Below are 23,815 nucleotides of genomic sequence, written 5' to 3' on the forward strand. Positions count from 1 at the left end.
ACAGCCACAGTACTGAGGTCTTTGACTGACAAGCCTTCTGCTTTCTCCTTCTTACAGAGCTCCTCCTACAGATGTTCTGAACACGTCTGCATCCCAGCAATTTTTTACTGCTCCCAGGTACTGCGTATAAGGAACAAGCTGCATAAAAAGAAGTGTGGGGTGTAGGAGAAGCAGCACTGTGAGGAGTATACTAGAAGTCATGTCTATACAAAATTCAGGCAGTGGCATGACTTCAAGCAAAAAATTATTTGGGAAGGCATAGTTGCGGAATGACCGAATTTATTTTTAGAGAATGACAGAGTAGAGCTCTTATTCAACAATATGGCTTATAATCTTGTTAAATGGTATGTTTTGGGCTTGACTTTACTAAGTGTCATCCTTTCACTGTGTGACTGAAAATTTATTTATTGCTTGAACAGAATCTCTTTTCTTCCCTGCAGGTCTTGAGAACTCAGGCACTTCTGGACCAGTCTTTTCATTGAAATACTGGAACTACTATGAAGTCTTCCTGGTTTGCACTCATCTTGGCAGTGCTCAGTACTGAACTGCTAAGAAGTCACTGTTCTACTGTCAAGTCCCCAAGGTTTAGAGGACGTGTGCTGCAGGAGAGAAAAAATATCAGACCAAATATCATCCTCGTACTCACAGATGATCAAGATGTGGAGCTAGGTGAGAAATAATTGTTATTTGCTCCTTCATTTATCATGTGTCTTTCAGTAATTTCTGCCAAGGAGAAAGTACTTTAAATTCAGAGAAGGTACTAGTACTGCAACAATATCAGAATGTGGCACAAGTTTGGAAAATGAATTAACTAATTTAATTTAATAACATTCATCACATTTAATTAAAGACTTTAGGAAATGTATGCTTATCAAAATCCATCAAGGAAGGTTTTAATCACCACCATAAAAGGATTTAATAATACATGCAAGGATATACAAAAAAAAACTTGCATCAAAAACTCTTTTTCACTTTGTGGCTTTCTGTAGCACATGAAAATCTGAGCTTTACAAGGTTTTAACCCTTCCCTCAGAGCTGCATAGGTGAGTATTTGTTTTCTCTACATATCTGTCACATGTGTGTATGTCTTCTGACATGTTTATGCACACAGACAAACTGGTCTGGTTTCAGGACAGATGCTTATCTTTTCCATAAATTATTAAACCATTTAAAATCCATCTGCTTTTAAACTATGCTATATGTATAAAAATAGGATAGTTTTACTTTCACAAGTATACTAAATATCTGAGCACAATCTGGACATACCAGCCAGAAGTGATTTTTATGTATTTTTCTTAGGGTGGAAAAAGTTAAAACCCTTGGATGATGTTCCAGGAGGCCTTTGAATGTTTTCCATTAAGTTAGAAAGATACTAATGGTAGTTATGCCTATAACTGATTTTTTGGTTCCTTGCCCAAAGTGAAAAATCAAGGAGAGCAAGATGATCATTTTAGGTTACCCCCAAGCAAATATTTTAGTTTTGGGGGTGGAAGGTAGGATCAAAAAGGTGAAAAACTGGCAAATCAATTGAAAGTGAAATCTTGCATTCTTAGTGTTTTTTAATGTCAGACATGTTTTTAATAAAACTATAGTGAATTTCTAACCAAAATGCCATATGACATTGAAAAATCAAAACACTTCATTCCAGAAAACTTATAACAAAATAGTTCATTTTTTTTTCCTAATATCACATACTTTTAGCCAGAAAGTTGTAGACAAAAAGTAGCGTAGGTCTAAAAATAATTCGTTAGTTGCTAGCATGCTTGTATTGTCATGATGCAATAATAATTTACACAGTCCTTCAGGGTTGTGAGAACACAATTAATGAACTATATTTTATTACTGAGAGTTAGTGCTTTTATGTAGCAGGGATCCAAGACCAGGCCTTTAGATCTGAGCACATCTTATCTTTTTTATTTCTCACTCTTTCAAACATCTGCTCTGTTTAGCCATGCTGCATAATGAATGGCTGTTTCCAGCTCTATTTCTGACCTAAAATACAGCTATTACAATAGGAATGCATTTCTTCTTGATAGAGTTGTTCTGAAGTCTTCGTTAAAAGGGTCAAGTCATGCCTTTGTTTTTGTGGTCTAAAAAAGGCTTACTTTCTCCAAGACACTGGGGAAGGTAGGTCAGCAGACACAGGTGTCTGAGCAATGTTACTGACTTGCTGTCTTCAGTCTTGTGAGAGGGTTTGCAAGTGGTGAATGAGGAGGAAGGATGTGGCAAGCCACTTTGTTCATATTGTGGAGCCCCTCTCTTTGAAAGCTGCTCTGGATGTTCACAGGGCACTCTGGCTCCTATTAGCAGGCAGCTGAGCAATAGTCTGGATGTGTATGCATTCCCACTGCACTGAATGAAGACACAGGTTTCCTCTTTTCATAGATCATTTCACAGGAAACAGGATTCAGCCCCAAGACTTACTGTACTGCATTATTCGCACTTCTGCTAATAAATCATTCTGTTTATTTGAAAAGTAAAGCCATACTGTTTTCCGTGTGTGAATTATCCCCTCACCCTTCAGTGATTCCTGCGAAAAAAATAGTTTCCCAAAGGTCAGTGCAAAGTAACACTTTCTGCCACAAACAGAATAAAACTTGGGCATTGGTATCCAAAAATCGTAAGACTGAAAGTCTCTTGATATGGATTCTTTGCTATTGTATTCCCTGCATGAACATTTTTAAAAGCTGTTCTAAATGAATGTTTTAACATAAAAGCATAAAAGTACATTATAGACTTCAATCAGGAAGAATTTGTCTCCAGAGCACGTATAAGCATTGAACAAAAATATTCAGCTGCCTGAGTGCAGATGATATACCCAGGAGTTATCCAAAGTAAAATCTACAAGAGGCAGAGACCATACATTTAGCTAGTGCTTGAAGCATAAGGAGTATGCACATCTTCTTATCAATCTGCACCATCCCCTTAAGTTTTGCGTTCTAAATAGAAAGAAGTTTAGCAGAGCTACTATCTCGTTCAACTTATCAGATAAAATGCACAAATTGCTCCACAACTCCAGTCGGTTCCTATTTATGCTGGGAGGAATGTGTCACAGAGGATATTACAGATCAGCTGGTGGATGGTAACTCACGTGGTATGAAGTAGCCTGGCCCACAGCTCTTGGAGAAACTCAGCAAACACCTGGGCCCAGAAGCTGGGAAATGTCTGGTTAAATTATGCCTCTGCACTTTCTCTCCCCTGCCAAGATCCTGAGGGTAAAGAAATAACTGCCCAGCACTGAAACAGATGGGCATCTTGCTCAAGGCAAAGCACCAGCTCCCAGGAACCAGAACTGCCCAGAACTGCCCCTCGAGTAAACAAATTGTTGCTCTTCAGGGCAGTGGCCCCAACTCCCACTGAGGTCAGGTCTGTACTTTGTTCAGGCCTGAGGACAGGTATTTCCAACCTTTTGCTCATTCTTTAGTCTCTTCCCCTCCTCTCCAGATTCTCTATCAATTGCACACATCAGTACTCAAACCGTGATCCCCAAACCACTTTTACAATCCTCACTGTAAATAACATCTTGTCAGAAAGGAGTCAAAATTAACGAATACATTGGTAGTTTCAGTGTTTCCAACCTAGAGGCCTTTGAGATGGCAGGGAAGAGGGAAAAGGTTAGGAAAAAAAAAGGAGGGAGAAGTCCATTTGAGACAACTACTTTTTTCTGTACCCTTGTTCACAGCCCAATGCACCACCCAGTGAAATCCATAGAAACCATCCACTGAGTACAGCACTGGCTGAAGAGATCACAGCATCATCTGGATACATCAGACAAAGCATAATTTGCTTGGTTTGCTTTCCATCTGCACTAGAACTAAAGCACCAGAAAACATAAAAATGACAAAATGAGGATAACCTGTGTAAAGACAAGGTGGCTCTGTTTCATTGTAGAGATGCCCACCTGTGATGTACCTGGATAAAAATCCATAGCTACTTTAAGACTTGCTGTGAAACCTTGATTGCTAAACATATTTCTTGATATATGAGAATCCCCTGAGAAGTAACACTGCATTTCTTGCTTGACAGAATTTGCTAACTTCTGTGTCCAAAGTGGTCATTCCAGTTACTTGGTTCCCCTCAGGTGCTCCCCAATTGGTCAGGTAGAGCGCAAGTGTCCTGCTGTCAGACAGTGCCTGGGTACATGTGCCCTGAAGACTGTGGACCAGATGGTAAAGAGCACAAGCTGTGACAAAAGCTACAGACAGCAAAGGGCTATAACTTATATCAGCAAGTTTCATCTCCTAGTTGTGTTTAATTTTCCAAATGAGGAATTCTCACCTGCTTTGAAGTGCCTATTCTAGAATTTCCAGAGGGGCTAAATCTATTACCAGTGTCAGTGAGTGCATACCTGGAAGAAAAACTTACGCATAAACAGCAGGTTTGCAAGAGCAGAGGGCTGACCAAGCAGAGGAATGAGGAAGCGCTCTAACAGCTAGTTATTCATAATGCATAAAGGCATGAAAGTGCATATCAGCTCTTCTGCTGTTACTGTGCGTTACTGTACCTGAACTTTCCATCTGAGGACCTCAAAGCACTTTACAGCTAAGCTGTCAGCAATAAACTGTGACATTTCAAAAACAGGAGAGCTATGGCGAAAACTGAACAAGACAAAACAAAACAAAAACTAAAAAGAAAAAGCCAGCTTGTGGTCCAAGATAAAGACAGGTAGAATGAGGACGATCTATCATTTGACTTTTACTCAACAACTCATTGAAATGTGCCCGCTCATACAAATGGATTTTTGTGTTCAGCGACCTCTCATTTACTCCTCTACTCCTCTATATTTTTAAACACATGGCTTTTGTATGTATCAAGTTCAGGAAAGCATGGATGCAGATACTCTGCATTTGGAAAAGAACGGCTGTGAAAGAGAAGTCCAAAATGGTGACTTACATGCAGGGTGTTAAATGTATCCTTAAAGACACAGACATTGGCACTGCAAAGGAAATGCTGAAGAGCTGTCTCTTCCTCTTTTTAACCAAATAATTTTGATGCAAAAGGTTTGTATTCAGCACTGACTCCTTAGTCCAAAGGCAAAACTTTCACTACTTTAACTACTAATATAAATTCTAACTTTTTTAAAATTTTATTTTCAAGTTACCCTAACAAAACTACCAAGAAAAACTCTCACTCTATCAGTGGCATCAATGGACTTAAACTTAAACCTGCAATTGTTAACTGTGCAAAATTAATTGTAAAACCAAGGAGAAAAAAAAGTAAAATTCCAGAAACCTCTTTTTACCACCAAAATTTTGGAAGTATTACAATTCACAATGTCAGTATGTTTCCTGGGCGCATACTGACATATCTGTGGTTCACCCTCACCCTTCAATCTCTGCTCTGTTGGAGAACAGAAATCAAAGTTTGACAGCTGTCAGCAAATACTGACAGGCCCTATTAAGAGCTGCTCAGTGTTTCTGCAATCAGAAGACTGCAAGCCCTGCTTGTCTCACCTTGTTGTTCATTAAAATGTTTTGAAGAATGCAAAAAAGGTTTTTGTACTTTAAACTGGATCAATGTAATTTCTTGAGAAAGGTGATGAATTTTGCCAATATTTTTGTACACAGATTTATCCCTAGAAGCTGATTTTGAGCACAGTGCTTTGGCATTGGAGCCAGACATGCTGATCCTGCATCCACATAAACTTTCCTCTAGAAAATTGTTGCTGAATTCTCTGCCCCTCCTCCCACCATCTTTCACTCCTTTTACCTCCTTCCTCTCCCTCTCTCTCTCATATAATCTGATAAAATGGAAAGAATTGTAGCAGATTCATTGGTAATCACAGTATTTTACATATTTTACTGGTGCATTGACTAATGACACAGTCTCTGTAACACACTGTTTTCCTACAGCCATGTTTGAAGAACTATGCATCTATAAATCTGATACGGCTTTAAAGTTTAACATTCTGTTTCTACATTAGAGTTTTGAAGCCTGAGATAAAAGAACTCTGTATTTCTGGAATCCTGAAAAATATTTTTGGTGATATAATAAAACCCTTATCTTCTAAAATTACCTAAGCTACAGAATAGAACAGACTGATGTCCAAAGGCAAGCTAATCACTGAAACTTTACTTTTAATAGCATAATAGCAGCCAATATATTCTAACTATTTTTTTTTTTTTGAAGCACAGTAATGATCAGTACCTCTTATTGCAGGGTCTTTGCAAGTGATGAATAAAACCAGGAGGATTATGGAGAATGGAGGGGCCACTTTTATCAATGCATTTGTAACCACCCCAATGTGCTGCCCATCACGTTCTTCCATGCTGACTGGGAAGTATGTGCACAACCACAACATATACACCAACAATGAAAACTGCTCTTCTCCCTCATGGCAGGCTACTCATGAGCCACGTACCTTCGCTGTGTATCTCAATAACACTGGGTATAGAACAGGTAAGAAACAAAACAACAGTAGTTCTTTGTTTAAAGTGAAGATGACAGTCAGCAACGGGTCTCAAATCACTGCCTAAAATGAAGCAATTGTTGTCCCAAACTGAGTTTACAGAGCATAGGTTTAGTGTTATGGAGAGGGAGGGTAGTGCTGCCTGCTGGTCCAGATCTGCAACTAACAGCCATGTAAAGAAACTCACTTGTAATGAGCAGCATATTTTCACATCTGGATGTCCCAGGTGGGAAATTAGCTGTTGAGCAGTTAAACCTAGTGTGAAAGAGGTGCTTTTTAGTGGCATTGTGGGTCTGAACTGGCAGTTCCAGCCATGATTATGGTCAGCATTATGGTCTGCTTGTGGACAGCTGCTAACTGTTATAGAAGAAGATGCCAGGGCGAGGCTGGAGACTGGTGCCAAAGACCTCACAGGAGCGAAGTGCCTGTCATGGGAGTGAAACAAGGTGAATGGTATAATTTAAACTTTGCCATGGGGTGATATTTCATTTGCATTTTCTCCAAAGGAATAGAAACATGTCTTTAAAAAGGATTGTCTACTGTGCACCAATAAGATTTGATAGTTTTCTTGTAAATTCCTGGTGGTTTTCCGTAGACAGGAGATCCCTTTCCTGTCTACAAAGAACTCTTCTTATTCCTCTCGTCTGTGCTTCAGCTTGATGTAAAACCTGATTCATTTCTGCATCACCTATCCCCTAAGATTCAATCTGTAGACACGTTAGGCTCCAGCCTGACTTCCCCTTCGTAAGGTACAGGAGTTGTGCGAGGTCATCAGAGTGCAATTTGTCCAGAAGCGCCGTTTGACTACAAAGACTCCCCTTTACAGGACCAACAAGGCACAGATCTTGGTGCCAGCTGTGTTTTTTACAATGTAATTGGCAGCAAAGAAATTTGTCTCTATCAGTGACTTAGGCACAAGAATGGATCCCTTTCAAAACACAGAACAGGCGAATGTCTCCATGCTGTCTGCTTGCCCTAATTCTCTTAATGCTGCTATATCCAAAACCTCAATTTATCTGCCTGTTTGCCATCTTCAGTACACAGACAGTTCACTCTTAATTCTGTCTCTCTGCATCTGTAGTTCTGAAGAGCTTTTGCTCTGTGTAAAAAGCAAAAACAGACAAATACTTGACTTCTTTGAACCTGGTGCTGGACATGTGCTGAATAGTATTTCAGTCTCTATTAAGCTGGTTTTAGTGAAGTTTCCATCTGAGTACAGCACTGCTAAACCCAAGTAAGGGTCAGCATCAAGACTTTGGAGAACAAGAGTGAATTGGCAATCACTGCTAAAAAAGGTGTAGAATTCACCCTAAAACATAAGCACTGTCTCATGGCTTATGTCTCAGAAATCCTTTCTGTTTGATCTGCTTCATGTGGATTTCTTTCTTAAAAAAGTTATTATCATATTGATTTGTAATCTAATACTTGCACAGCTGAATGCTTCATGCATTAACTAGATAGCTCTGTCACTAGCCATCTCTGCACTTCTGGGAGGAAACACTCTGCTTTGGGCATATCTTCTGCACTGCCTTGTATTATGAAGCCATGTGTAGATGTCTGCTAAATACAGACTTGGGCCTATTAAATCGAAAAGAAAAAAAGGATCAAAAGAAAAGAATCCCTTTCCAAAAGTAGGCAGAGAGAACATCAGTCCTAAAACTGTCAGGGTAGGTGAGTTTTAACAAGGGGCAGGAAGGAGAAAAAGGAAATGGAAACAAATGAAAATACTTGTGTGGAACTCCAATTCTGACCAAGTACATTGTTCAACCCTATAATAACATGGCCCCAAAGAATTTAACCATTTACTCCTTGCAAGATGAGCCTACCTTCTAATTGCCCCACAATTATTTTTTTGAAGTGGCGGCTTAATTATCAGCAGATTGTATAATACATTTTTCAAGAACAGTGTTGCCTCATTAAGAAACCATCAAAAATTCACCAACCAACTAATAATCCACATTTCACAGCTCTAAAGTTTAGTAAAATTGCAATGACTCAAGAATACCTGGGGGTGAAGAAAAATTGGAAATGAAAAAGAAGGAATTGGGGAGAGAGAGTAGCTACATGCCACATAGGCTACTGGTGACTCTGTGATGATATTCCAGATGCTATGGGTATTTATCCTGTGCATTTCTGTGTGTTTTAAGAGGAAATCAACAAGAAAAACAAGTGGGTGACCCAAAGCCACTCAGTTTGGTGACAGTCCTAATAAGGCACTGATCCAGAGAGTTCCAGTCCAGAAGAGGCAATGTGCAATACCTCCAACCTGGTTCAGTGTCTGAAATGTTGAGAATTTAGCTCTCACTTTTTACATAGGATGATATTATATAAGTTGATATTATGATAAGTTTGCCGCACGCAAAGAGTTGTGGTCAATGGCTCGACGTCTGGCTGGAGACCAGTAACGACTGGTGTCCCTCAGGGATCGGTGTTGGGACAGGTCTTGTTCAACATCTTTGTCAGTGGTGCCATGCACAGTGGGATTGAGTGCGCCCTCAGCAAGTTTGCCGATAACACCAAGCTGTGTGGTTCGGTTGATATACCAGAGGGAAGGGATGCCATCCAGAGGGACCTCGACACGCTTGTGAGGTGGGCTGATGCCAACCTGTTGAAGTTTAACCATGGCAAGTGCAAGGTCCTACACCTGGGTCGGAGCAATCCCAGGCACAGCTACAGGCTGGGCAGAGAAGAGATTCAGAGCAGCCCTGCAGAGAAGGACTTGGGGATGTTGGTCGATGAGAAAATGAACATGAGCCAGCTTCAGTGTGAGCTCGCAGCCCAGAAAGCCAACCGTATCCTGGGCTGCATCAAGAGGAGTGTGACCAGCAGGTCGAAGGAGGTGATCCTGCCCCTCTACTCTGCTCTCGGGAGACCTCACTTGGAGTATTGTGTGCAGTTCTGGTGTCCTCAACATAAAAAGGACATGGAACTGTTGGAACAAGTCCAGAGGAGGGCCACGAGGATGATCAGGGAACTGGAGCACCTCCCGTATGAAGATAGGCTGAGAAAGTTGGGGCTGTTCAGCCTGGAGAAGAGAAGTCTGCGTGGAGACCTCATAGCAGCCTTCCAGTATCTGAAGGGGGCCTACAAGAATGCTGGGGATGGACTCTTCATCAGGGACTGTAGTGACAGGACAAGGGGTAATGGGTTCAAACTTAAACAGGGGAAGTTTAGATTGGATATAAGGAAGAAATTCTTTACTGAGGGGGTGGTGAGGCACTGGAATGGGTTGCCCAGGGAGGTTGTGAATGCTCCATCCCTGGCAGTGTTCAAGGCCAGGTTGGATGAGGCCTTGGGTGGCATGGTTTAGTGTGGGGTGTCCTTGCCCCTGGCAGGGGGGTTGGAACTAGATGATCTTAAGGTCCTTTCCAACCCTAAGTATTCTGATTCTATGATTCTAATGTTTATGGTTTCCCTTACTCACAAGCTGTATGTTAGAGGGCAGCAATGAGTCAACTGCACAGCTTCCTAATTGTTGGAAGTTCACAAAATTGGTAACATGAAACTGGAATTCGTAGAAAATAGAAGGGAAGACACAGTACATAAGTAGAAAGAGAAAACAAAGCAATTCTGGAGAGCTTCAGAGAGAGGAGATATTTGTTTCAGTTACATAGGCTCTAGCTGCTCATACTGGGAAGGAAAAAGAGTCATTCTTTAATCACTTTCAAATTTTGTGGAAACGGAGAAAAGCTTGGGAAGTTTTCTTTCACCTTGTACTTGTTAATGTCAGTAGGCATCCCCTCGGCTATTTAGATTCAGAAATTTTATTCAGAAGATTGTTAGATGCAGGATTTAGAGAGTTTGCTTTGCGCTTTTCAAAGTATTGGCTGGTTATTTGCTGTTCTTCCAGTCCTCCCTGCGGCTCTGTTGAAGTCCCTTACTTTCTTTGCCTTCTACTGTTCTGTGCCAGCCCTACAGCACATAACTTTGCCTCTCAGATGTGCCTTTAGTGCTGCCAGTTCACACTGCCATTCACCTACACAAACACAAAGGAAAACTTCAGGAGTGCTCTACCTCAACCTTGGCTTCCTCCATCTTAATAACCAAGCAGTAGCTAAGCATTATCTTAGTATTTTAGAAGATTAAGATAAGACAGCAACACAGCCAATATTCAGGAGACATAAATATGACAATCCTGTTGTTGTTAAACAGTATGTCACACTTTGTATACTGCAGGATTTTTACTAGCTGAAGTTTCATCCCTTTGCAGATACGAAGAGAAATACAAGTTTAAAATTCTCACCTTGACTGACCATGTTTATACGTTCAGAGCCCTCTCTGCTTAGTGTTACTTTGTAGGATTACTACCTTCTAATCCTGGCTCCTCTTAGCCCTTCACAGCGAGCGTAACTGTGCAGGAGAGAACAGGAGTCTGCCCAGGCTCAGCAGCTGCTGACAGCCTCACAGCAACATACCAAACTCACGACCAGGCTCTCCCCTTATGGAATCCCACTTGAAAGAGCTGAGATCACCAAAGTAGGCAATTATTTGCTTACCATTTTTCTAGAATTGCCTTGGGGAAGATTTATTTCCCAATATTTTATTTCTTGCTCAGAAATATCAACCAAGCAGAACAACATTCAGGATTCATGCATGGAAGTGTCCTGATGGTATTCTCAGCCTTCTGTGGGACAAAAATGGAGCAACTCAAAAATTTCTAACTACTTGCTTTTGCAAAACTCAAAACTCAGGAAGTGACTGGACAGGAGGATGTCACTGTCTGGCACATTTGGACATTGTTCACAGACTTCTGTGTAGTGATGAACAGAAATGGTCACTTGGTTGACATCTAGTTAATATGTTCAACAGTACGTCAGCTTCTGATGCATGTCAGTTGACATCTGTCACTTATGGGTACATTTCTTAGTGTAGTGACCAAAGAACTAATAAAATGCCATGATGACAGGAAACTGAATGCTAAGGAGTATTTAAACTGTGCACCATTCCCTTCTGACACACAGGGGAAAGTTAATCTTTCACAGAGGGAGCAAAAGCTATGCCTGCTGAAGGTGTAGGCAGACAATATGTTTCCTCTGGAGGCAAAGCCAGTGTGTTTCCTGTTTGCAGCCTTACAATATAATTCAGTGCCAGCACATGCTATTTTTAATCTGCATCATTTCAGTGACCTAATTTGTATCCTGCCTCATGCACCCTTTCAAAACAGAGTCACAAAATATGATACAGGAGTGGGGATGAGTGAACAGGGGATGAGTCCTGGTTTTCAGAATATTCCTAAAGTGAAAATAAAGGAAGAGAGAGAAAACTCTGAACTTTCAGGTTCTTTCTTAATTGGTATAAAAGAGGCTGGGAAGCATCAAATACAATTTAACTTGTAAATATTTTAAATGATTAAAAATAGGCCTCACTTTACAGAGTAGAATTGCACTTTCAATCAAACTAAGAAATGTATAAATAAAAATGAAATATGCTGAACATATTCAGATAGTTCACAAAAAGTGAAATATAGAAGAAGGAAAAGGCCAAAAAAAATAACATGCAGGATTTTCTAGTTCTATAGTATCATGTGAAGTAAAACTTACTTTGGTTTCTGTCTAGGACCTCATCAAAACCCACATCACTTCTGCCTACTTAGGCTTAAAGCAGAATTCTGTACTATTAAATATTGTACAGAAAACTGTACACTAAAAGATTTTTAGCAAATTTGTGCATTCAAGTGCTTCATTTAGGAAAATCTGGGTAGAACATTGTGCAACAATTGCATCTCTTGTTCACATGGCTGAATAACTACATAATAACAAACCACTTTTTAGAGGGTGAAATTTGCTTGGTTTAGAAAGATAGACCAGCTTTATCAAAAGGCATGTTGCTGGCATCTGTGTCAGCAAGGATGGGGGTCTCAGATCCCCTCTGCAAATATCTACTGCTTTCTTACTAAGTAACTAAGCAGGGTGGGTTTTTATAACATATATGGGCTTAGGGGGAGGCAGCTATATGTTTTCAGAAGTATGCTGGAAGGAAGATACCAGTGAGATCAGAAGTCCTTTCAGGAATTGCTGTGGCCTCTCCACTATCCAAAAGCAATTCTAGCTCCTTCCATCCTACCTTGTTGGGTGATGCATTCTCTCTACTCCTTGGTTCTCTCACCCCAGTTTTCTGGCCCTGCAGGACTTCACCTCAGCCTCTGCTCTGATCTTTGTCCCCATGCTTGTATGTCCTCAAGATGTTCCCACCCACCATCCCCCTGGGTCCAGTCAGTCCTTGACAGGCATGTCCTGTTTCCACTGCTTACCATTAGCAATGTCCTTTGGTGGCCTGATCAGCAAATCTTCCTCTCCCACCCCCCTTGCCTTGTCAGTCAGCATCTTTCTCCTTTCGCACTCACTGTCCAGTTTCTTGTGGTTGACATTACCAGTCCTGGGCCCCCAAGCCTCCACTGCCCCCTCTTCTTGCTCTACCCAGCTCCTATGCTGGGTCTCCTGCCATTCCCCAAACTGCTTGTGCTTATCTGGTTACCTCCTGCCCTCTGCATTTTAATCAACTTTCTCCCCATTACTGACACGGCTCACAGGTGGACAAGAAATAAAGCCCTGAGGTGCCCAGGTCTCCAGCGCATGCAAACTGCAGGACTTTTTTGAAAACAGAAAACTTTGGACAGTTCTCACCAGGGTGATAAAAGATACCTCCTTGAAAGAGAGTCCATCATTGACAGGGTTCGTGCTCTCAGTGCTGAGCATGGAAGTGCTATCAAATGAAAGCTCACTTAATATTTTTCAGATGTTAAATGTAATTCGGTTTCCATTACTGCGGTTCTCAAAGATGGCTACTGTTTGGGCTAAGAAGTTTCAAAAAAATCAGCCTGAGGCAGATATCCAGTGTGGAAAATTTCAGTCCAAGCATGAGAAAGTTATAAGCAACTGAAAACAGGGTCTTATAATGAGAAGTGTCAGACAACATCAGTGCTGGAAAGTGCTACCAGCTTGGCCCATAATACAGGCTTTGTTAAAGACATCACCCAGTCTAACGAGTGCTGTATCAAGTTATAGGCTAATGCCTTTTGCAACTGCTGAGTTATAAAATCTTTAATGCTCTTTTTGGTTATAATGGTAAACCTGGCAGCAACTGAGAAAGACTTACAAAGCTGGAGAAGAAGTAGAAAACCTGAGGTTTTCTACTGTGGTTAAATTACAAGACTGGGAACTGCGAAATCTGAATAATATTCTTGGCAATGCCACAAGCTTCCTGCATGACTTAGGTCTAGCTAAAAGTTAACCTCTTGGTGCCTCAGTTTCCTCACCACATTTTTGGGACAGTGCTTATTCCATTTCCTAGGCAGTGCTGGCATCCTGAACTGGCTTTCTGCACTTTAATGACGTGATACACTAATCCTCTGTAATTTCTCACAGAAGGGAAAAATCAAACTTCTCGGTTTTGAATCTATCACTTGCATAATGGGAAGAAAGCAAGGAGGAATTTACTGGAATAATCCGGAAGTTGCAGTTTTGCTGGGCTCTGTCCCCAGAAGCACAGAATCACTGTGTGTCAGCCCTGAAATGTCATATAAACAGTGCTTCGCAACTCCTGTAAATGGTTTCCTGACTTTGTTAAAGGAAGTGGGCTGTCTACTTAAAGCTCTCGTCTGGGTCACGGTGACTAAACCTTACTGCAGCATGCCTTTTTAAAGGCTTGGGTTTGTTTTAAATTGGAAACATTCCCGTAAGCCTCAACAAACAACAAGGGCGTATAAGATAATATACGTCCTTTGATCCATGGGAGTGCAGAGATGTCTCACCAAGTAAATGTAGCCCAGTTCACCTGTACTCTAATCCACTAATGCCGGCAGAAATTACGGGACTAATTCTATTGTGTAATGCTGTAAACATTAGTCATAATGCTTATGGAAGATACTGGGGGAAAAAGTACCGGGAATCTGGAAATTATGAAAATTTGAATCACATTCATCTATAAATACCCTGACTTCAAACTCAAGAGATCCTCTGGGTCAAATTCTCCTTTTCTTCCATGCACTGGAGCCCCTATAACTCTCAGAACAGTTCAGGAATCATCAGCTGATGGCTAAAGAGAAAACAAAACCTGTATGAAGGTGTCTATTCATGTTAGGTACCAAGCATGTACATTCCGCAACCACTCCTGAGACGCATTGATGTCTGTATAACTGTTCACCATGTTGTTGTTTGCATAAACTTAATTGAACATACTCATGCAGAATACAATTATTCTGATATACTAAGCTACTCTACATGTGATTAAAAACTAACAATGTGTCCTGGGAACAGTTAGCAAAACTGCCAGAATGCAGATAAAAACTGCCTTATTAAAATGCAAAAATCGGTATTTATCTTTCCTGTTATCCCTGTGGGGGCCATTACATGCAATAATGAAAAGATGTCCCTTGAAATGGCATTACTCTTTAATGAGGCTTTTACTCATTGAGCCATAATCTCCATTTTATTAGTTACAAGCAGAAACGATTTCCTAAACCCTGTAACTGCTGAGTTCAAGTGGCTTCTAAAGCTGAGCAGATTTCAGTCAGATTTGGACAATTCAGCAAGTGTTGGGCTACAGCTAAGTTAAAGATGTGGGTTGTCTTTACAAGCCAAGCATGTGAAGATCCAGCAAGGACATTTACACATCATGGTGTCAGCTTCTAGGCAGTTCTGCAACATATTCTGTAGCACTTGTTTACAATCCTCTGGTTAACAAAAAACAACCAGGACACCCACTGCGATTACATGCTGTTATTATTTGTCCCCATGGGCACTACTGTGCTTTCCTTTTAGTGTGGCACTTGTCTTCATTCAGAGCGTGAACAGCCAGACTCTAACTGCTGGCACAGGGCTCCAGCTCTGACTCATTTGCCCTATCTTATACTCAGTGTTACGCAGAAAACCCTGCCATGACGGGACTCAAATCTTATGTTTCAGTAAAAGCCTGTTTTTTCCCTTCATCTGTCAAAAGCTCGTATCTTCCTGAGCTTTTGACCAACAAACCACTCTTGATTAAAGCAATGTGGTAAATGTGATGTTCCATTATCATGGCTACCACTGCTCCTATTAGTATTCAGGGCTTTACTATACATTTGACATGGGAACTGCTTTATTCTGCAACAGAGGGAAACATCTAATTCTGCAAACCATGACTCCAGAGGCTGCTTAAAACTTGACAGTTCCGAGATTATTTTTAGGATAAAATACTAAATTGTTGCCAACACAAAGGTGAATTGTTCAGGCTGTCAATCCCAAGTCTCATAACATGGACCAAAATCTGGAGTTCAGGGGGCCACAGGGGAGCTAACAAAACATTATTAAAGTTAGAAAATTAAGTAATCTAAAGCAAGGAAATTCCAAGATGAATTGACCCTCACCAGCTCCAAGCCTCCCTTTCCTTTTCTAAATTCAGTTTATCTTTTCTTGTCCTTATGCCCAGGTCATTTCATCTCTGCATTTTATGCTGGGGGCTTTCTCTCAGGTGATGCCTGAATATCAAAAAGAGAGAGGAAAGAAGGAGAGAAAGAAGCTGACTGTTCTTTGGTTCAGTGCCAATACTGAAAGTGTGGGGACTTTTTCAGGTTCCTAATGGAACAACCTATAGTGACATTAAACTGAGAAGCTGTAGTAAGTCTTTCCTGATAATCCATGTGCTACAGTTTTTCAGAGCTTGGCCATTTTGAGACAGATGTTCATAGCCAGCCCTGTTATTTACAAAGGCACTACATCAAAACCTACAGACACTAACTTTGCTTAAAGAAAAGCTTGCCAATGATTTTTAAATGGGCAAATCCATTTATTTTTCCCTAGCCTTTTTCTTGGAAATTGCTGGGCTGTTCAGCTAAAACATTCCACAGAGCAAAATATTGCCTGAGTCACATAGCATGGAAACTATCATCACTAATGACTGAAGTTTGGCAAGACTGTAGGTAGGAGAGTTCAGGTCTCTGGATTAGTCAATGTTAATTATAGGTGGGGCTATCAAACCATTCTACATGATAAATTGCCATAACTTGAATTTCACAGCCTGAAAACCTCTGATCTTCGTGGAGGTTGGTTAGCAGTAGAGTCCCTTACAGAGGAGTACAGCATGCGGAGGTTCCCCAAGGTCACATAGTAGCTGCTGGTGGATATGGGATGGCATTCAGGAGGGCTGACCTCAGATCTCTGCTATAACCACAGACTGTCCTTGATTTTGTTTGGCTTGGTAATGCTTTCTCTGTCTTGGTCACATCACTTTCCCATACTTTTCTTCACGGTTGTCTCTGTCTTCCCTTTCTACAATTTCCTTGGCTTCCCATCTCACAGTGTTTCAGCATTCACCCTTACACTTTCCCTGGACATCTGACTCCCTGAGAGTTTAACCCAGTTTGGCTGCCTTCAAGGAGAGGAATGGTTTCCATTCCAGCAGGCAACAGAGCTGGGTACATATTCTCTCCCCACATTCACCCTCTTCACCTCAAGCTTCTTGACTTCTGTTTGGCCTCCAGAGAAAAAAGGAGAGGGGCTGGCTTGCTTTCTTGGTTGCTGTGGGAGGAAGAGCTGGAAGCCTGGTCTAGTATCTGTAGGACTTATTTATATGTCACATTCCACGTGGTATAGGAAAGTAATATTATATATGACCGTAACCTCTGGTTAGGGACATTTGGCAGTTATATGGTTTGATTGCACCATATTTATGTTGCCTCAGGCAAGTCTTAATTATGAACATTCTGATTTTTCCACCAGTTTTCCCAGGAAGTTCACCATGCCCACATCAATCAGATCTGCTTTATTTAAGCCCTTCCAAAAATATGCTTTTTTGGTTAGATTGAATGTGTCTCAGTTGAATGTGAGGTTTTCCAAAGTGACTTCATTTCCTAGTACAAAAGAAGTGTGGGGGCTTGATGTGTGTCCCAATGCCCAGGAGATAGCACCTCTCTGCAGTCAGGCCTGGCTGGCCGAGCCGGGGCTGGCAGTGAGGACAGGGGCTGTCCACCATGAGAGGTGCAGAGAGGTGGGCAGCTATCACCCAGAGGAGCTCTGTCCCTGGAAAGGGAGAGGTCTCTGTCATTCCTTCCTAGCCAGAGGTGTCTCATTTTGTGAGTACCTTTGTGCTGACTGCTGGGGCATGCGCAGCAGAACTGCTGTCACAGGTGACCTTCCAGGTTCTTGTAAACCACAAGAAAATGAAGAATGCAAACAGCGGAGTTACTTGGACACCCCATTAACTTGCTGGGATGGAGCTGGAGCTAATAAATCCCTAAAAACCCAAGTTGAAGGCCCTGTCAGGTGTTTTGCCACTGCACTTCCCAGGCAATGGAAAACCAGGACAGAGCCATCCAAACTGACTTTTTTATCCAGGCCAAAGACTATACACAAGCAGCTAAAGAGCCTTCATACCCATCTGCCCCTAGAAGCAATGTGACTGTAGTTGCCAGGGTGCCATGCCAGCATTAATCTTCCCTCCCAAAGCCAGTTGGCTGGCTTTTGGTGTCTGTGTGTCTTTGGCATAAGCAATTCACAACTCCCAGATAGCTGGGAGCCCGCTGCACCGTGATATTGTTTTTCTTTTTACTTCCTTCTAGAGGAATTGGCAGGATCACTGCAAACCCTCCTGGGCCCAACAGTGAAAGCTGAAAGATTCGGTCTGAGTGGGTTCTGACTTGTCACCTGGAGCTAATGGAAAAAAATACACTTAGTTTGGCAGGCCAGGTAGAGGTGCTTGACCTCCAAGTCTTCGTCTCTTCATTAGTTTTGCTTTAGAGAAGCTGCAGCAGCAAAGCAGGGTGGGCATTCCCTCTTGCTCTACCCAAACATGGCCCAGTGAGATGCAGATCTGGACTTTCCAGGCCTTTTATCAAACCAGCAAATGCAGCCAGGCTGCCAAGCCTAAACTTTTGAAAGTCAGAAACAGCTCCGAAACATCACAGAACTTGCTTAAAACCACAAGGTGTTTCTCAGATGTTTCCTCTGGGCACTGCATTTTTATTCCATTTTCAAGTGGAAACCAAGAGAAACATACTTATTCTAAAAAAAAAAACCCTGAAAATATTTCGTGTGAGCACTAGATTCCTAAAGATTAAGAGTCACGAAGGCTTTCAACTCTCATAAAAGCTCTGGAAATAACTTAATTTTAATTTCAAAGCCCCCTGAGGTATAAAAGGAACGTTTTTGATAAAGCAGCTCTGACTCATTCTAACACATTTTATCTTCATTCATGCATGCTTTTGACGCAGACTGTGTCTTGGATTGCAAAGCCTCATGTGTGTGTGTGCTCTTTTTTATTTTTTACCTTCACAGCTTTTTTTGGAAAATACCTCAATGAATACAATGGCAGCTACATCCCTCCTGGGTGGAGAGAGTGGGTTGGATTAGTGAAGAACTCTCGCTTCTATAATTACACCATTTCTCGCAATGGTAACAAAGAGAAGCATGGATTTGATTATGCAAAGGTATTTTCCAGGCACATAAATGCCACATCATTAATCCATATTAAGATAACTTTCAGATAATTTATTAACCAGATAATTAATTAATTAACCAATTACAACCACGAAATTGAGATGTCATTTTCTCTCCAGGGCACCACAGATCAATTTCCACATAAGAATATTAATCACAATAGAGCCTGGTGATTCATCCCTTCCTTTCTCCCTTCCTCCTCCCTCTGCTAGAAAGTGATAGTTCGGTGGCAGAAGCAAATAGCAAATAAAGACCTTTCCCCAAAATAATTGTGTCCCTTGCACTACTGAAATCTGAACAGAGCTGAATGTTGTCAGTTACTACCCACATAAGAGACCTTGGTTAATGTTGTTTTCTATTATACAGTGGACACCAAAAAAAGGCTGGGAGCCTTTGGTGTCAGACTCTGGGTGTGACTATGAGAAAAGATAAGCATGAGAATACAGCCATTGGAAAACTTCAGAGCTTGTTTATGCTCTTGACAAAGTTTGGAAAGTATGCCAAGGTGACCTGCTGTGAAGTTTCTCAGAAAGGCTTAGGAGTGCAGATCGCAGACTTTCCAGCCTGGAGAAAGCAATCTGGAATTTCCTCAGACTGTAGCTTACGGAAGATGATACAGATGTTGCAGCTGTGGTTTCTGACCCATGTAATGAGATTTTATTGGAAGCTTGCAATGCCTGTTTCTGATTTCCCCACACATAGAAATTACATGATTATATATTTATATAGAGTAAAAAAAAAAAAAAAAAAAAAAGAATATTGGTTAGTTATACATTCCTTACACACCCTGCGTATGTAGCTAGAATAAATAGGGAAATAGGAGGGGAGTAAATGCTTTTGGAAAACAGTCATACAGGCATTTCACTTAACAGGCCACAAACCCAGAAATTATCACAACCCTGGTGCCTCACATTCATTGGAAACCAAAAGTGAAAACCAAAAGGTGACTCACTGTCTCTTCCATATCCTTGCAGAGATTGTAGCAGTCAGGGCTACTGGGTGTGCTCCGAGCATGCTACAGGAGAGAGGAAGGGGCAGGGGGGACAGGGAACGGGCGAGCATGGAGGTCACAGCTGGTTGGCTTGTCCTAGTACTGACATGCGACACAGACCTTGTCCCTCAGGCTCTGCTTTTGCAGCTGTTCGGGGCCCCGAATCCACAACATGAGATTAGTCATGCCTGGAAGTGCTTGAAATTACGAACATTGTCTCAGCACTTTCTCAATGAAGCTCACGCTAGACCTCCAGGCCAACAGTGAATACTCCAAGGTGGCAGGTGGTTTAATTTAAGTTTTCATCTTTTTTTCTTAGTTCCATTTCCTCCCTTCCCCTCGTAGGCTTCCATTTGCCACCTTGGCTGTGGGTTAAGCCAGTTTATTAGCGAGTCACAACCTTAATCTCAGCAGCTGCACATCTTAAAGTTGCACAATTAAATTAACAGAGCCTGCAGGAATTCAACTGCTCCGTGCATTGACTTTTTCAGTTTCTTTGGTAAAGATTTTTGCAATCTGCTGCCTGTTGTAGCTTTCTTCCACTTTGTACATATGTAAAAGTACACTCTGAACAAAATGTGGGCAAGAAATGTTTATGTAAACAGAAAACCAATGCAAGCGTCAATGATTTCTTGCAGTTAGGAGCCATTACCTTATGTTTGTCAGTGAAATTCAAGAAGCATATCTTTGTCAGTATAGTCTGTTATTTTTAAATGTTACCTAGCGTTATATTACAAAATCTGGTAATCATATTTACTTAATGCCTTCTGTTGTATCTGATTTGCAAAATACTGTCTCATTTTATGTGGCATCACCTGCTTAAGAATGTAATTACTGCTCAGTCTCCCCTATGCTCCCTTGAATCATACATCTCTTTGATGGTATGTTTTTACTTCCTCATCCAAGCTTTAATGAGGGTTTGAAAATAGCATAATAACATGATAGTATGTGATCTAATTAATCTTGCACTTTGTAACTTTGCTTTGTGTTAATCGTATGTTCCAGGACTACTTCACAGACCTAATCACTAATGAGAGCATTAATTACTTCAGAATGTCTAAGAGGATATATCCCCATAGGCCCATAATGATGGTCATCAGCCACGCTGCGCCCCATGGCCCCGAGGATTCGGCACCACAATTCTCAGAGCTCTACCCCAATGCTTCACAGCATATGTAAGTCAAATTCACATACTGCCAGACCCACTCCTTGTAGCTGCTTCTTGTGAGATACTTGTTTGTGGAGACGTTGCAGGAACAGAGAATTCAAATATAAGAAACTCATAGTAAGCAGCAAATATTTGCTTGTTTCTTTTGCCATGCTTGCTCCTCTCAGGGAGGAGAGTGACAGCTCTGGCCATTATTAAAGCAGAGAGAAGCTCTTTTCCTCCTGGGAAGTTGTGGAAGATTAAAAGGTCAGTAGTTGGCTTTGTAAGGGCAGCTTCTTACAATACCCTGAAAATATGTAGACACAGGTCAGGATCTGTTGGAAAGATATTACTTCCTTCGTCTTCCTCTAAGATATGTGCTTCCTGGGCTCTAACTAAGTGAATACACTGAGAGTAAAAACACCCTTTTGTAGCTTTTGAGTGCAGCAGATTTGTTTATAGACTAGATGCCAGCAGATTCCCAAAATAGCCTTTTAAAGACTGCATTTTTAAATTAAATGCTTAATCTTTTCTGGTCACTGAGCTACAATAATAATTTTTAAAGAATTCTTCTTTTTGCTTCTAGAACTGAAACCAACTCCAGGTAAAAATCTGTGGAAAGTCCTGAATTCCACATCTTGCTTAATACCTTCTTAGGCATATTCTGGGTCCTTTTCCTCATAGTGAGGTGTTATGGAAGCTTTCCACTGCCTTTCTGTCTACCATGGGCATGTAGACCATTTTTTCCATTTGTGCTTAAACGATGCCTTTGCACCCCTTTCCACACAGAAAAAAAGTCTAATAAAATACTTTACCTGGACTATGCATTGATTTGACCTCTGAGAATGAGGAGGAATCACCTTCATCACACAGTGAAAAAGCTCTTTGAACTACAAATTGCATTTTGAACATTCTAGCTCACACCCGGGGATGTTTTTCATAGTTACATTAACTACTTTAAAATTGCAAGTAGTAGTCACTGCATAAACTGCATGCATAAACTCATCACTCGTTATGGCCAGAAAAACATTGTTTGTGGCACATGGTTAAATATTTGTTAGTTTGTACTTTTTTGTCCTCTTATTGGCTGCTACTTTCTAGATATGCCACTTTCCCTGACCTTACACGCTTAACTGTATTTTTCTTATCCTATATTCTCAATGATCCCACATTCCTGAGTCGACTTTGCAAGTAAAGCAAACCAGCCAGCAGTGTTTCGTAGCTAGTTAGATGTTCAGGATAACTTCTACCTGTGTACAGAAGTGATGAGATTCAAGTTTGTATATATTCACTTTAAACTGTTTCTCAAGTAGTCATGCTGAAGAATTATTATCACCTTTTTATGCCCAAAAGGTAAAATAAGATAGACATGAACGCTTAAATCCTGCCATATTGGGTTGTATGAAAGAACTGTCTAACTCAGTATCCTGACTTATGTGATCCAGCAGAAAGCAGCAGAGATTGTTTGAGGAGGCAGGGGACAACACTCAGATAGACAAAACCTCACCAAAAAACTGGGAGGGTTTCCTTTTCCCTGTTTTTCCAGCTTCTGAAAATTACCAGTTCAGGCAAAGCATCAGGCCACTGTGCCTTGTTCTCTCTGTATCGGTCTGATCACTATTTGAACTGGGGTGGCAGCCCCACATCTTGTGGCAACAAGTTCCACAGTGTCATCCCGTGTACTGGGGACAAAGGACTGCCTTTTCTTTCCTTCTAAGCTGGAGCTTGCCCATGCAGGGTGTCCTCTGCTTCCCATCTTGTGAAGAATAATGAAAGTCACTACATCAAATTTAATGGACCTCTCCCATGTCTTCTTTCAATCACCCCTTTTCATAGGAAGAGAGTTATATCTATTTGTTGTAGCTGTGTTCAACAGATTGCTTCCCATCTAGTGGCACAGATTGCCTGGCCTCAGGCAAGCCATCCTGTCTGCTGGGGGACTATCCATCATTCAGGAGGGTAGGATCGAAACTGTTTCCGCTTAGCTGTGGGGACTGTGTCTGGAAGAAAAGCACTGAATCATTGTATCTCACCCTACTTCTCCTCAGGCCAAAGCAACTCATTTTAGGCTCTATGCTCAGTGTCCTCTGATAAAAGAGTGCTTGTAGGAACTTGCATTAGTTTATCATGCTCCTGGCACTTTCTACCGCTTTGTGTTTTTAGCCTACTTGTTTTCTAGCTTGTGCTGCTAGAACCAAGGGTTTAGCTAGTGTCCAAAATTATAATGCCCTCTCCACCTTACAGGTTCGATGCTATCTGCAAATATCAAGTAAAGATCCGAGTTATCTGTTTGCAGGCTTAGTTTCATTTCAGTACTTAAATTAATTTTTATTTGCGTGGACTACTGGGGTCTGAATACCTTGCTCTGCTAGGCTGCTTATGAGATAGCGCAGAATATGAGATTCAGCTGTGGTGCTTCTTGTCTTCTGGTGTTGTTGATTTTTTGGCAACCTTCTTGCAAAGAGGATTTTTTCTTTCATGACCTTAAGAGATCCTTGCTGGGTTGTTTTGTGTTTCTTATTTCATTGACTGACTGCATGTGTTAGAGTTCAGTCTGCAGACTAAGAAACGAGACAAATTGAAGATAAACTGCCAATCTGGGTGGCTGAGGCCTCCAAATAACTGATTTCCCTAGCAAAAAATATTAGTGACATGCTCTAAAAGATATAGGAAGTTTAGTTCTCATGGAAATATTCTGTGTTCCCTGTGAAAACAGCACAAGAACAATAAAATCTCTCCTGCCAAGGTTTGTGTAATTTGAACATTTAACCCTTAGGTTTTCTTCCTTGGTGGTCAAGCACCATTTGAATCCCTTTCTTTCTGACCTCGGGTGGCAGCCATCTGACCTTGGATTTTGT

At 41.2% G+C, this 23,815-nt stretch overlaps 1 protein-coding gene across 6 annotated transcripts in view; it reads left to right on the forward strand.

The window, feature by feature from the left end:
* Window positions 1–497: 497 nt before the first annotated feature.
* SULF1 (sulfatase 1) overlaps window positions 498–23,815 on the forward strand; it is a gene marked incomplete at both ends in the record, with an annotated part of 61,690 nt that continues 38,372 nt past the window's right edge. For 5 of the 6 annotated variants that reach the window (XM_080610894.1, XM_080610896.1, XM_080610897.1 and 2 more), the window contains 4 exons: window positions 498–669; window positions 6,160–6,399; window positions 18,658–18,809; window positions 20,816–20,985. In XM_080610894.1, coding sequence (XP_080467020.1) covers window positions 498–669; window positions 6,160–6,399; window positions 18,658–18,809; window positions 20,816–20,985 — 734 coding nt within the window. Of the gene's footprint in view, window positions 670–6,159; window positions 6,400–18,657; window positions 18,810–20,815; window positions 20,986–23,815 lie in introns of those variants that run through there. The other variant, XM_080610899.1, reaches the window with a different exon arrangement.

This window comes from Psittacula echo (assembly GCF_963264785.1).
Source record: "Psittacula echo genome assembly, chromosome: 2".
Taxonomy (NCBI): domain Eukaryota; kingdom Metazoa; phylum Chordata; class Aves; order Psittaciformes; family Psittacidae; genus Psittacula; species Psittacula echo.